Source organism: Crocodylus siamensis, chromosome 2 (genome assembly GCF_052110815.1).
Source record: "Crocodylus siamensis isolate JL-2025a chromosome 2, ASM5211081v1, whole genome shotgun sequence".
NCBI lineage: Eukaryota > Metazoa > Chordata > Crocodylia > Crocodylidae > Crocodylus > Crocodylus siamensis.
In genome coordinates, this window is record NC_143396.1 from 220,172,314 (window position 1) to 220,186,663 (window position 14,350).

The 14,350-nt window shown below is 43.2% G+C and overlaps 1 protein-coding gene across 3 annotated transcripts in view; it reads left to right on the forward strand.

The window, feature by feature from the left end:
- Positions 1–3,216: 3,216 nt before the first annotated feature.
- The window catches only part of CSTPP1 (centriolar satellite-associated tubulin polyglutamylase complex regulator 1), a 131,524-nt gene continuing 120,390 nt past the window's right edge, over positions 3,217–14,350 (forward strand). For all 3 annotated transcript variants that reach the window (XM_090033093.1, XM_090033094.1, XM_090033095.1), the window contains exon 1: positions 3,217–3,435. In XM_090033093.1, coding sequence (XP_089889219.1) covers positions 3,390–3,435 — 46 coding nt within the window. In that variant the 5' untranslated portion in view covers positions 3,217–3,389. The remainder of the gene's footprint in view (positions 3,436–14,350) is intronic.

Sequence of the window (14,350 nt, forward strand, 5' to 3'; positions counted from 1 at the left end):
AAACCAGCACAGCCTAGCCAGGTTAGATTAACCTGCCAAGATTGAATCAATTTAGGCACAGGCTTTTTGAATGTCTGTCCCTACAGGAGTCGATTTCAAAAGGATGAGTTAAACTGCAATAAACCTGTGTGGACAAACTAATATAGAACAAAAAAATGGCCTTAATTTGCTTAATTTACTTTCAAAGTGTCCTCCAGAGAGTATCCACACAGAAGTTTTAAATAATTCCCTTTAAAGGGTAATTTGGATTCATTTTCCGGAGTGTTCTTCACACAGATAACACTTTAAGTAGTGATTCCTGTATTACTGTCATTGTTCCAAAGGGAATGCTATAGTTTGACCTTTATTCAGTCCCGTTAGGAGTGTACCTTTTTAGTATTAATCCTTAGGCCTCCATTTTTACAAGGTTGATAGATGCAGTTCCACTATTATAACATTAGGTCACTCATTTGAGTACCATTGTTTCTCAATGTGGCTTCCTCAGCAGGGTCAGAAAGAGCATGACCCCTTGAATGAAGACTTGCCTGCCTTGGGATCCATGCAGCAAGCAGGTACATACAGTGATGTGGAACAGTCTTTCCAAAACAAGGCAGTTTTTATTAGTAACCTGAAATACTATATACTAGCACTGTCTGGTTCATATGGAAAGGCAAAGTTTGCACCCACATTCCTCCCTCCTCTAGAGAGAAACTGGGGAGAACAGGTGAGTTCTGCAGTTGATCTGTTAGGTCATCACATTCAGGCTGTAGCAGTCCAAGGGGCAAATGGTAGTAAACAGGGGAAAGCTTGTGAATGGCTCCAGCAATGACATCTTGCTTTTATTTAGTTTTCTTTGAGTCATTAGCAGTCAGGCGCCACTGGTGCTGAAACTTATCATTATTACAACCACAAATGGGCTTAGTGTCCAAAAGGAAGATTTATTCTCTTAGCTGGTTAAAAAAAAAAGTCCAGCCCACAAAGACCAAAAAGCAACAACAGAAGAATCCTGCAGAGAATGAGAACTGGAGAAATATTAGAATGTAACATTTTAAAACTGGGCTTAAAAAGCCTCCTGTAAATTAGGGATCCAGATGTTGGCACAGGAGAGACTGTAGTTCATACAGAGTAACGAACCAAAGGAGCTGTGTATGGCCTATAGAAGGCTGCTCTTGGCTCAGCTTCTTGGCAGTCTGGGGAAAAAAGGGCTTTCAGAGTTGGCTTTTCAGTGGCAGCTAAATTGCCTGGCTCTTAGTAGAATGCTTCAGCTGATTGTGAAAAATCTTGATGCTAGCTTGAAGAACATGGGAATTGCCAGACCAGATGATTACTGGGGGGTGATCACTCTAGGGTTCATTTAGTCCAGTATCTAATCTCCAACAGTTGCTAGCACTAGATGCTTCAAGGAAGATGCCAGAAACCCCAAAGTAGGTAGTTACAGAATAATCTCCCTAAAGTGAATTTGCCTACCCCCCACCAAAAAAAAAAAAAAAGTCCTGTCAGATAATTGGCTACTGCCCTAAAACATGAGGGTTTATATTCCATCCAAACTTTGGCTTTCTTTACTTTAACTCATACTAATGTAATTTGGTATGCTCTCATTATACATGTAAGTATCTAATCCTTTTTAAAATCCTTCTGAGCTCTTCGCTTCAAAAATGTTTTGTGGCAATAAGTTCCACAAACTAACTGTGTCTTGTTATAAGACTTCTTAATAATAATAACTTTGCTGCCTCACGGCTACTCAGAACGTCTCTTTCTTATTACAAGGGAAGGTGATTAAGAATTTCTGATGTACTGTTCATTTTGGGGGGGAGGGGTTAACAGAGGCTACCCTTTGAAAAGAAGGATTACCTGCTATGATGCCTGAGACTTACACCCACCATAAAAGGTTGCAGTTCGCTTTCACTCTCAGCAGGTATAGGAGCTGTTCATTTTGTTCCAGTCAGTGTACCTTATTTCATCTCCCCCTGCTCCACCTCCTGGGGGATGGCAGCCAATCAGGGCTGCTGAAGAAACTAAGCAAAGGAGGCTCCTCCTTCCGCGTCTTTAGGATCTTACATCAGTGTCAGAAAAAGCGAGTGGGAGCACAGAAATCTTGGCAGCTATGGGCAACTTCTTTCTGCCCTTCCCTCCTGGGAGCAGTGGGAGCTGGCCTTTCTCCTCATTTCTCCCTCTCTGCCTGGAAGCAAGAAATGAGTGTCCCAATGCAGCTGCCCCTCCAGGCCTGAGCAAAACAGTAGCCTACTGTGGGAAGTGACCTCCCAGGTCATCAAGCCCAGTCACCTTCATTCGTGGGCAGCCATGTTATACACTTGCTTTCACAAAGATAGCAAGCTAATTTAAAAAACCAGGTAGGCTGTTTGCTCCTATAGGAGAGCTCTTTCCGAAACACCAGTGCTTCTTCCACTTCTCCCAGCATACCCATTTGCTCCTGTGCCAACACTGTTTTTTGGCTTAAGTACTATATTTTCCCAGTCTTCCCCATGCTCGCACAACCTGCGATAGCTCTTCACTGCCTCTGTTTTTGCTAGACCAGGCACGGCAAACTTGCATCACAGGTAACACAAGAGAAACAGCAGCCACTGTATGTCACGTGGCAGATCCAAAAGAGGACAGAGATCTCAGTAGCAGACTGGGCAGGGAGCTGTAAGCACAGCAGCAGATTGGTCAGAGACCGCAGGGCAAGAAGCACAAAGCAGACTGATAGATCGGGCAGGGAGCACAGGGCAGGGAAGAAAGCAGAGCAGCCTGCGTTGCTCCCCCACAGCTTTGCCAGATCTTAAATATGAAGTTATCATATTAGAAGCTCAGAATTATCATATTTGCTGGAAAAGTACTGTACACTAAAATGTGCAAATAAGCAGCAAATAAGTCCTTTTTACTTGATATTGCTTGGCTTAAATTGCGGGTGAGTGAGAACTGGGTCATCACAGTTCAAGCATTTCTTTATTTTGAGGCAACCAGTCATAAGAAAGTGCCAACAGCAAACTCAAAAGGCAGTATAGACTCCCTGAGACTGACTTGGGTTTTGCATACATTGCATCAACAGTGATCGTGCATTTTTACTGCTTTGACTATCATTGACTGTATAAGGGGTGAAATTTTCGTGCAAATACGGTAATCATCCTGCACCGGGTAACACTGGCTCCAGCTCAGAGCTTTGGGCAGCTGCGTCACTCACCGGCCCCGCCCGCGCCTGCGCGGGATGAGAGGGAGCGCGCGGGGGGGTGGATTCCCTGGTGTTACACCATTCTCCTCACCCCTGCTCCGCGTGCCCCCGGAACCTTTGTGGCACGGGGTTGTGCTCCCTGCCGGAAGTCATTGCCATCCGTACCCCATCTCCACCCCGCGACGGCGGCCGGCGTCCTGGAAACGGACGGAAGCTGGGAGGGAGTGGACCTTCTGGCGAGATGCTGAGCGCCGAGCGCTTCTCGCTGCCGGGCCCCGAGTACCTGGGTAAGGGCAGCGGCGGCTCCGGGCGGAGCGGGGCAGGCAGGACCTCCGCCTCGCCTCGCCTCGCCTCGCCCGCGGCCGCACCAAGCCCCTTCGGCGGGGACGGGGCTGCCCCGGGCGCTTGTGTCTGCTGGGGGCGGGGGCGCGTGTGACTTTACCCGGGGCCTGGACGCCGAGCAGCTGCAGAGACAGGCCGCTCTACCCGGGACCTGGGGTCTCCTGGCACTAGGGATGCCCTCGGGAGGGTGGAGCTGGGGAAAGCAAGCAGCACCTTGCCAGAGAATGGGGAAAAAGAAAAAGTCGTCCGTCCTTTGCCTGTGGGTGCTTATGTGATGGATGCACAGACGTGCAGGCCCTGGGCTGCAGCCCAGGGGTGGCTGTGTGGAGCAGAGCCACCGCCCTGTGCTGCACGCAGTTCTTTGCATGGTGTGATAAGCACAATGTAGGTTTGCACAGCCACGCAAAATCCGTGGAGTCCATTCCTGCCCTGCCCTTCCTGGAGAATTGGCTTTATATTTTGCTGGCTCTAGTTTTACCACCTTGGAATGAGACTTGGAGACGATTTTTTCCCCCCCCCCAGAAATGGCCTGAAAGAATTTTTTAGCAAAAAATGAGATTCTGCAGCTGATGTTGTGTAGTGATCCTTTTGTGTCACTTCAGCAGAGATCCATCGACCTCCTGCAGTGGTGCTCAAAGGGACTGCTTGTTCTTTTTTTTTTTTCTAGCTGCAAGTGTCCATCTACTTGAGACCTGTCCCAACAGGATCTTAGCTACTGCTTGATGATTCACTGAATGAAAGAGTGAAGTGTTCTGACATTTCTGTTGAACAGAAATAAATATTGTGGAATAAAAACAATGTATTCACTTGTTTATTCACGTCATTATTAGCTGGGCTGTGAGAGACAATTGCTTTCTAATCTCCTTTCCCTTGTGTTTGATCTTGTTATGGCTTTATATTCAACCTCCTTAGCCTTTTGCCCTGCAAAGGGTTACAGTTCTAAAGTCAGGGTTATCTTTGTATAAATAGTTTGTTGTGGCAATTTCTCCACACTGCAGAGGCTCCTCTTGTGTGAACACAGACAAGAATCAGTTTAGTTTGTGACCATTGACCCCTGGGATCATATATCTCCTCCCACCCCTCTTGCAAGTTAAACTCAACTAGGTGCAGAGAAAGGCTAGCAGTGTCATTGGGACAATAGACAGCATCTCTTACAAGTAGAGGCTAAAAGAGCTCGCCTTATTCATCTTATGAAAATGAAGGGCAAAAGGACATGTGAATGCTTTATCTAAGTACATCAGGGTGAAGAACACTGGAGAGGAAGAAGCTATTTAAGTTAAATGACACTGCTGGCACAGGAACAAATGGGCGTAAATTGACCGTGAATATATTTAGGCTGAAAATTAAAAGACAGTGTCTGACCATCACGGGGTGAGGTTTTGGATGCGCCTTCCAGTGTGTTGCGGGCAAGCAACGTAATTTTAAGATGGAGCTTGATGAGTTTATGGACAGTGTTGTATGATGCTATGTACTGTGATAGGAGAAGAATGAACTTGATGCCCCAGTTGTGTTACAAAGTTACAAGATATTAGAAATGCAAGATCACCATCTTGCTACTTTTTTACCATTGAAATTAGACGTGATTTTAGTAATTGGCCTCTTTAATCACCAGCAAGTCAAACATTTTTGTGGCAAGGATTGAACTTTAGTTTTAGCGGTTTTTGAGGTAGCAGCTGCTAAAATTGTGTTATAAGTGAGTAGGGGGAGGAGGTATGGTGGTAATGCTTAGATCTTAAAATCATGTCATACCATCTCTTGCCATGCCCCTGCCTACATAGCAACACTAAACTACCACAATAGAGCAGATTCTTGGTTCATTTAGTCCAGTATCCTATCATTTACACTGAGCAGAACCAGGTGCTTCAGAAGAAGATGCAAGAAACCCTGCAGTAAGCAGATATGAAATAATATCCCCTGGGTTAAATGCTGTGTTTTTATCTTGTACAAGACACCCTGGAATAAAATATGCACCTTGTTTTTGAGGGGCAGAATGGGAAAAAAAAATCTTTCCTTGTAGTAAGTAACTGAGTAGCAGCAGCTAAGGAGCTGAGCTTGTTTACTGTTCCTCATCCTCTGGCTTGCTGCAGATTTTGCTTTTGCTTTAAGATAAAGCGTAAGCAGCATAAACTGCTGTTACTGCATTTCCTCACATATACCATGTACTTCAATTTCCAGCAACTGTTTTTTGGGGATAAAGGAGTGTTTTATATGTGAGAAAACATATATCTTTTTAATACTTCTTGATAGTAAGAAAGATGTTATTCTATGAGAATTCATATTGCTTTCAAAATTCCCATTTTAATAATTAGTGCTATAATTCTGGATTTATTTTCTTATCTATTTAAGTGTCCAATCCTTCAGTGAATCCAGCAAAATTCTTAATCTCAACAATGTCTTGTGGTAGAGTGTTTCAAACACAAACATTATGTTGTGTAGGAAAAAACTTGATCCTATCAATTTGAATGTGTCATTTTTCAATTTAATTGACTCTCTCTTTGTTTTTGTATTGTGAGAGTATGAATGAAGATCCTGATTAACTTTCCTAAACACTAGCTATTAATTTTCCGTATTTCATAATATCCCATCTGTCTTGTCTTTTCTAAAATAAATAATCCCCTAAACATTCTTACTACTAATATCTGATATAAAAGCATCATATTTTTGAACTCGAGAAACCAGTACTAAATGCAGAACTCCGAATGATTCTGCACTATTGATCTGTTTTTCATAATGAACTCCATCATGTTCATTTTTTCCCTGATTTTTTTGTTTGCTTTTATTTGGCTGCACATTAATCGGAGGTCTTTGATCTGTCTATACTGAGATGCAAGTCTTTTCCCCAAGTGGCTGGAGTTAACTTAGACCCTTGTAAGGTGAATGACTCACTTTAGTTCTTTCCCTCCATTTACCATTTTGCAAGCATTTTGTTGTTTCTTCCATCATGTAACCCATTTACCTTATGTGATTTTGAAGTTCCAAACAGTACTGTATCCAGTTTCCCCTATATCAAGCCCAAATACAACCAATAACTTTTGTTTGGTTAAAGCATATCTTCCTGCAAGGCATCTGGTCTTGATTTAAGGATTAAAAAATAGAAGCTATCACGTCTCTTGATTCTTGTTCTAATGGTTAATCAGCCTTACTGTTAAATGTATTATGTGCCTTCTGCTATCGGTTATCAATCAGCTTCTAGCGTGCCTTTCTCCATTAGACTAGAGGCCTTTAGTATCCTGTACTTCAGCATCTTCACAAGAAGAAAAAACCACTAATTAAAGTTAGTTATGTAGATGACCAAAACAGATATATTGTTCCCTTAAGGTGTCTCTGTCAGCCCTCAATTCTTGTGGCCCTTCTCTGATTTTTTTTCCAACATTCTTTTCATAATGTGGACACCAGACCTGAACACTGTAGTCTAGTAGCAATCTTAACGTAGAGTTAAAATTGCTTCCCTATTTCCTACATGCAAGAATCCCATTAATGCTTTGTCTTAAAATATTGCACAGGGAGCTTGTGCTGAGTTGTTTGTGCACTACAACTCTCTACATCCTTTTCAGAATTCCTGTGCTCCGGAACACAGTTCTCTATTATAGCTACTCCTTGCTTAACATTGTAGTTACGTTCTGGAAAAATATGACTTTAAGCGAAATGATGTTAAGTGAATCCAATTACGACACAGTTTGTTACCTACTAGCAGGTAGTGGCCAAACAATGTTATAACCGAACATTGCATGGTTTTAAACAAGTATGCTCTCTAATAGATCAGCGACATAATGACAAGAGAGTGTTAAGTGAGGAGTACCTGTATATCCATATGGCCTGCATTCCTTGTTCCTAGATATATAACTTTGGATTGGGTACACCAAAACGCATTTTGCTTGAGTGGGCCAAGGGGATCATGTGAAAGCCTGGTTCTCCTCATTGTTTGCTACTCTGCATTCTGAGTTATATGCTAATTTTATCAGCAGTGCCCTAACACTTCTAGATTATTGAGGAATACATTGAATAGCACTAAAACAAACATTTATCCCTCTGAAACCCCACAAGAAGTATCCCCGCTCATTGACAATTCTCCATTGACAACTACTTTTAAGAGAGAGGACAATGACAGCATGTTCTAAATCAGAGGTGTTAAAATCATCAGGCCCCATGAGGCTGCATCAAGGCCTGTGCACTGGATTCAATGTATAGGGTTGGTCTGGCATGGGTTTTGTGTGCAGCAAGCATCCCAAACTGGCCCTGTGCACCACATGCAGTATGTGGGGCCAATCTGGTTTGCACCACATGCAGCAAATACATGTGGGTCTAGGCTGAGACCCTGCAGTAGCACTGTGGGCCAGATGATTAGCTTCCTTGGACTGGGTGTGGCCTGAAGGCTGTATGTTCTAAATGGATTAAGGCATGATGTATGATATAGTGATAAATTTTATTAATTAAAATGTTTTGCAATAGCAAATCAAATCCCCTACAAAAGTAATTGGATAGATGTAATATACTTAGACCTTTATCAAGTAAACTTTTAATCTTGCCATATAAACTAATAGGATTTATTTGACAAAATCCTGTTGACAGACAAGAATTATATTTCCATCCTTTATTAATTTAATCCTGTTACATTTGTGCCTGGAACTGATGTCAGGTTTACCGTTCTATAGTTGCTCAGGATTTATATTGTCAAAGACTTGCAATTATATTAGCACTCATCTCTCCCTACCAACCTGATTTGTAAGGTAGTATGTCAAAAAACCCTCCTTCGTTTCTCAGTTAAGCAGAAAATAATCAAAAAAAAGGTGGTTTAGGAAATTGGCTACACATTGGAAGGGCATGGGGGACACATGATCCCCCCCCGCCCCAGATTTCTGTACTGACAGTGAGGTGCAGGGCATGGGGCCACAGCCTGGCTGGAGCCAGGGCCTGGCAGCAGTGAGGGTGGCAACATGATTTCTGCACCAACGGTGGGACATGGGGCAGCAGCCTGGCCAGACCCAACCTCTGGCAGCAGTGGTAGCATGAGGTTGTGCCCCCTCTCCCTCACACTGTTAGCACTTATATGTCACCTATGGCCTAGGACCTCTGTGTATGGCTTTCAGTCATTTTGTGAAGTACACCTAAGCATAACATCTAGTGAAGTAGTAGGTTGTAGCCTATGAAAAATCATGCCTCTCTGAGCCAGTTAGTCTATAATATGCCACACTGTTATGCCTTCTACTTGAGCATAATCAGGAAAGTTTGTTCTTTTTCATGCCTTTGTTGAAATTGTGTGTAGTGGACTTTAAAAAAACCAAAAAAACTTGTAAGATAACTATCCTGTTTCCTGAGGTATCAGGTTGTAAGGGAAAATCTTTCATTTTCCTCAGAGGCAAGGTCGCTGCATCAAGATTGATTCTAATCCAGGTCTGTTCAGTAGAGGGCAAATGATGCTTCCTGTCTTTAAGGTCCTTATACTTTAGGGTCTTTATCTCTGTGGCATTTGGAGCTGCTTCAGTTCTAGAAGGAAGCAACTGAACTCATTCATATCCGCACAGAAGCTCAGTGTGCCCCTTCCACTAGATGCCTGATACGTTACTTTAATTTGTGCCACTTTAGCATGTAATGCTAGTGTTTTCAACCTTGGGGGTGGGGGGTAGAGAGTGAGTTTAATCCCCTTCCCTGGCCCCAGATCCCAGCCAGGGTTTGCCTGTGGGGGGACAGTGAGCCAGCCCTTACTGTTCCAGGTAGGGAGCAGAGGGACAGGACCAGCCCTGCTCTCTGGGGCAGACAGCCAGCCCAGTCCAGGGCTGCAGAGCATGCTGGGATGCTGGGGGACTCTGATTTAACTTGAACCAGGAAGGGGTCTGGGACAGCAGTTTCATAAACCGGTTCAACCTAAATCAGTAAAGTCTGATACTGCATTCAACCAGTTTTATTTTAAACCAGTTCAGCCATTTTGAAACTGGTTCATGTGCACTGAATTTTTTGTTCTGTTACAGGTTTAGACCAGTTTCTGATCACTTAAACTGGTTTATGTGTAACTTCTGTCCCTAGCCTTAGGGTTTAGCTCAAGAAAAAGGAATAGTTCAGGTGGGGTGGCAGGCTTTATATAGGTGCCTGCTTCTAGAATGAAATTATTTATTATTTTATTTACTGTACAACCTTATATGCAGGAAAAGGCACTTAGATGGATATGCAAAGTAGAGAAAGGTAAAACCAATTGCATTAAAATGGACTTCTGCAAATCTTAACCCCCCCAATCAATGTTTTTCATATTTTTCCTGTGGGAAGATTCCTTACAGTATCATAAAGATATGGTGGGAGTAAGGCCAGGAAGAAAAGCATAGTTACAGATTTCTCCTCTAAGAAGCAAGCCGTGGTATAAAAGTTTGAGAGAAGCTGTGGCAGAAGTAGCTTTGCTGTGGAATATTTGTGCATTCCCAGTGCAGGTTGCAGCAGCAGTCACCCATCTTGGAAGTGAATCTTGCTTCTCTTTCTCCAGGAGGTAATCTAGTCGAAACATATTTATTGGAACAGACTCTTAATGGCTGTTAGAGGAGGGCTAATTTTCCTTCAAAAACATCTGGATATATTATATTACTGATCCTATTAGTTATATTTTCTCTCAAATATATATTTTTAAAAACCAAAACAATGGTTTCTTAAATTGACAGATGTGCTTTCACAAAGCTATTTGCTGTTTTCTTTCACTAGAGGAATGCCAGTAAAAGCAAATAATGCTTGAGAGAGAGCCTTTGAGCCTTTTTCTCTTTTTGTATTGACCTGGCTTTGTAAAAGCTCTTACGCTTTGTACAGAATAAGAAGCTTTCTCCAGCTGCCCTATTGTATGGCTTGAGGTTTTGTTAATACCATTATCTGATATGAGATTACAGGTAATTGCGATAAACAGGATTTGGTTTCTCTAATCGCATTCAAAAGTCTGTGTTGCCTCAGGTTATCATATCAGGTGTTCTTTGAAGAGACTCCTGAGATCAGCCTGCTCTCTGCTTTCCCTTATCTGGAATGGACCAGCTTCCTTTAGGCCCCCTCAGTATTAGCAGGGGCCAGACAAGTGAAACGGGTGCCCAGACCATTATTATGCAGAACTGCTGCTTTGATGTTGCATTTTTTTCCCTATTTGACATCCTTCTGTTATCCAGCTTATGCTTTAAACATACATTTTGAAGAGAAATACAAACTATTGTGAATTAAGTGGAAGCTAATAGTGAAATAATTGAGCTATTTGCTACAGAGAAGAGTAACTGGAAATAGAGTTTGTGGGAGGCAAGTTTTAAATGGCAGGAGTTGCAGAAGATTAGGCTCTTGACCCAGCAATGCTGAGGATGAGGTTAGGCACAAATGGGACTTGTGGGGTAGGTAGAAATGAAACTGAGGAGTTTTATAACAGGTTAGATCTTCTGAAGTGGGGTTTTTTTTTCAGTCAGTAAGAAGTAATTGGAAATATTTGATGTTAAGTGTGGCAATGTCTTTCTTTGTGTATGTGTAATAGTTAGTGACTAAAATTGGAAGGTCACAGTGGTAGGAACTGTAATTAAAATGAGGAAATATCTCAGGGATTCCTTTCTGTTACTGATTTTATGGTTCTGTGTTGGTTGCTTAATTCTTTATTTACAGCTGATAAAGCATGACCCAAAGTCTGAAGCAGACAATTAGGTATTTAGAGTGTTGTCCTGCTGATGCAATTGTCCTCTTTCCTTTCAAGCTATAGGGAAAAGTTTACTCTTTCTTTTGTCTTAAAAGAGGTTCAATTATTTATAGCTGTTTTCTGACCTTCTTTGGATTAGTTTCCTCCCAGCCTGTAGGAAACTCTTTTCCTTTATCCTTTGCCAGCTGTAGACATGTGAGAACATGATTTTGGTGCCAGGAAGACATCTTGTAAAACATGGAACTATTTAGTGCCAGAAAATAGTCCTCTCTTTCCTCACTGCTCTTTTCTTGTGAGATGATGTCTCAGGAGTGATGAGCAGAGAGAACCACTCTGTTCTTGGCAACCAGAGAGGCCCCTGATTCTTATAGGACTAAAAATAGTTTCCAGAGAGAAGTGCAGTTGTGCGAAGTGCTTCCTAATGGCCAGGGCTTCACCTTCCTTCTGCAAACTCATGGGGAGTATTCGGTGGGGTGGGCAGAGATAAGGGGGAACTGTTTTCTTTAAAGAAAATGTTTAATTTTTTTTTTACACTAACACTTTAGAGCTGGAGTTTTGAGTGCAGTTTTCAAGGAGTACCTTCCAGTGGAGGGCCACCACTCTGGGTTTCAATTCAGTATGTTTGCAAGAGGGAAACTGGACTTCATGTATGGTGCACTCAGACTAACAAATTGCTGCACAGTAAGTGCACAAGACTTGCCATTTGACTTTTTAAATCTCTTGCTGTTTAATAAAGTAATGTAAAGAATGATTGTGGGTCATTGGGGCTCCCCTGGAAGGCTGTGTGTGGGTTGTATGTTGTACATCCCCAGCCTAGAGACCTCAAACAAGATTAGAGGGCACTATACATGCTTATAAAATATAGTCCCTGCCCAAAAAAGCTTACAGTCCAAATTGAAAAGACAGATAAAGAGTTTGAGAAAGGAAGTACTATCTCTGCTTCCTGGATGGGGAAATAAAGCATGGAGAATGACTTGCTCAGTCTGTGGGCAAGCTAAGACTTGAACTGGCATCTCCTGAGCCCTAATCTGTTGTCTTCATCACAACACCATGATTCAACTCAAAAGCTAGGTACAGACATTCAAAAACCCCAGGGTGCAGTCAATCCAAGTTGCATGGTTTTCTGTAAGCAGCATAGCTTAGATCGGTTGTGAACAGAACACACATTCGCCCTTTGGTGGAGAGCAAATCTTAGACTGAGATCCACCATTTTAAACCAGCTTGTGTGCACTGGACTTCTGTTTGATTATGAGTATAGACCTGTTTTCTATCACTTATAGCAGTAAAAGTGTGTAATGTCTGTACCTGGCCAAAGAGCTGCTGGTATGCTAAAGGAGTCTTTTTGAAGGTGTTATGAACACCCTGATTAAAGCTACTAGTCTGGTGTCCAGATGGATGGGCCAGACTCCAGTGTTTTTTAAAATGAGAGAGACATGTACATTTCCGTGAGCAGTTGCCTTTTACTACCTTTTTTGCCCTGTTTTTTAGTTACCCTTCTTTTATGCTGGAGTTTTGGAGTGTAAAAAGAGCTGCTGCATTACAGTTTGGATCTGAATAGGTAGGGGAGGAGCAGATTTCAAGTAAGAGCTACTATTTAGGAAAGCTTATGCACCTCTGATTTAAATAGTTTATAAGGTGCCTACCTTGCTTTCCATGTTTGAAATAAGAAACACTGCATTCTTATGATGTAATCAACTGGGCAGAGAATTCCTTTTACAATGTTGTTAACATTCTGTGTAAACTAATTCAGATAAAGATGGAAGGAACAAGAAGTAATAGCCAAATATCAGGAGCTATCTTTGTGGACATATGGATATCAGCTTGTATGTATTTACATACCCTATTAAGCCGATGTGGCAGTTTAGCCCAGAGGTTTTGAAAAAGTAAAAAATGATCAGTGGGGGCAGTTTTTTTTCCCCCCACCAATCAGGCCTCGGAAAAGGAGAAGGCTTGCCCCCCTCACCCAGGGACCAGGTAGGGATACTGGACAAGAGAGTAGACTCACCTCTCATGTCCTACCAGCCACCTGGAGGGGGATAAAAGGAGCAGCACACCTGCCCACGGGGAAGAGAGGACAATGAGGAATGAAGGCAGAGGAGTCCCAAAGAGCTGGTGAGAGCTGGCCAGTGGGGCCATGTTGTTGCCCCAGAAGAGCCCTGTAGCCTGGGAACCACAGGAGGTGGCTTGGCTGAGGATCATAGCTGCATTCTCAGGCTCTAGCTGCTCAATGCGCAGAAGCGGCACGCAGCAGAGTCCCAAAGTCCTGAGCCGCAGGTGGCAGCTTGGGCATCCGACCCCCAGCAGGGAGGCCAGGAACTCAGCATGCAGAGGCAGCATGCAGCAGGGACCACAGCCCCAAGCCACAGGTGGCAGCTTGGGTTTTCCAACCCCGCCCCCACAGCGTGAGGCTGGGCAGCTCAGCGTGCAGATGGCACGTGGAGGATTCCAGAGGGACAAGAGCCTGGAGCCACAGGCAACAGTCCAGGCATTGCTAGCTCAGTGCTAGAGTTCTCGTCTGCCACATGGGAGACCTGAGTTTGATCCCTAGCTAAGGCACCAGAGGTTGAGTTGCCAGGGAGAGGGAATCGCCACTGGATAGAAGGGTTTTCCTCATCTCTTTCCCCGACCCTACCGCCCCTCCAGGGTGCCTGCGCCTCATATTTTGTGAAACCCTGCACCTCAAGCTTGTTGTTGATTTCCCTCTACTAGATGTATATGTGTATCTTACCTTTGCTGAATCCCCTCTCACCCTCCTGCACCAATTGCCCTCCCCACGTGTGTCCTATCTTAACCTGGTCCTTTTCCTATTAAACCTGTTAAGTTACAACTGGTCTTGACTCTACTCTATAGGGGAAAGGAGGGAAGTGGCTACCCCTCCCACAGTGTACTAGCACTCCCTTCAATGGGAGAGGTTAGTACCAGCTGGGTTACACCAATAAAAGAGCCATTTTGGCTGATGGTTTTTAATAAAGTAAAATGAGAAATCTTTTTCTCTCCTTACCACCAAACAAAAAGGCAGTCCCAAGTCTCTGCACTTTTGGGTGCTATTACAAGCCTGTTAGCTTTTTTGCTTCTTGCACTACTTCAGGAATTCAGGAACAGACCAAGGCAAAAACACCCAAATATTAAATTATTCTTCTTTATTAGAGAAATACTTGTGTTTTTTTTAATGCAGCTGTCATGTTAATATTTAGATGTATTTCGGCCTCTGCGTTTCAAATCCTTGC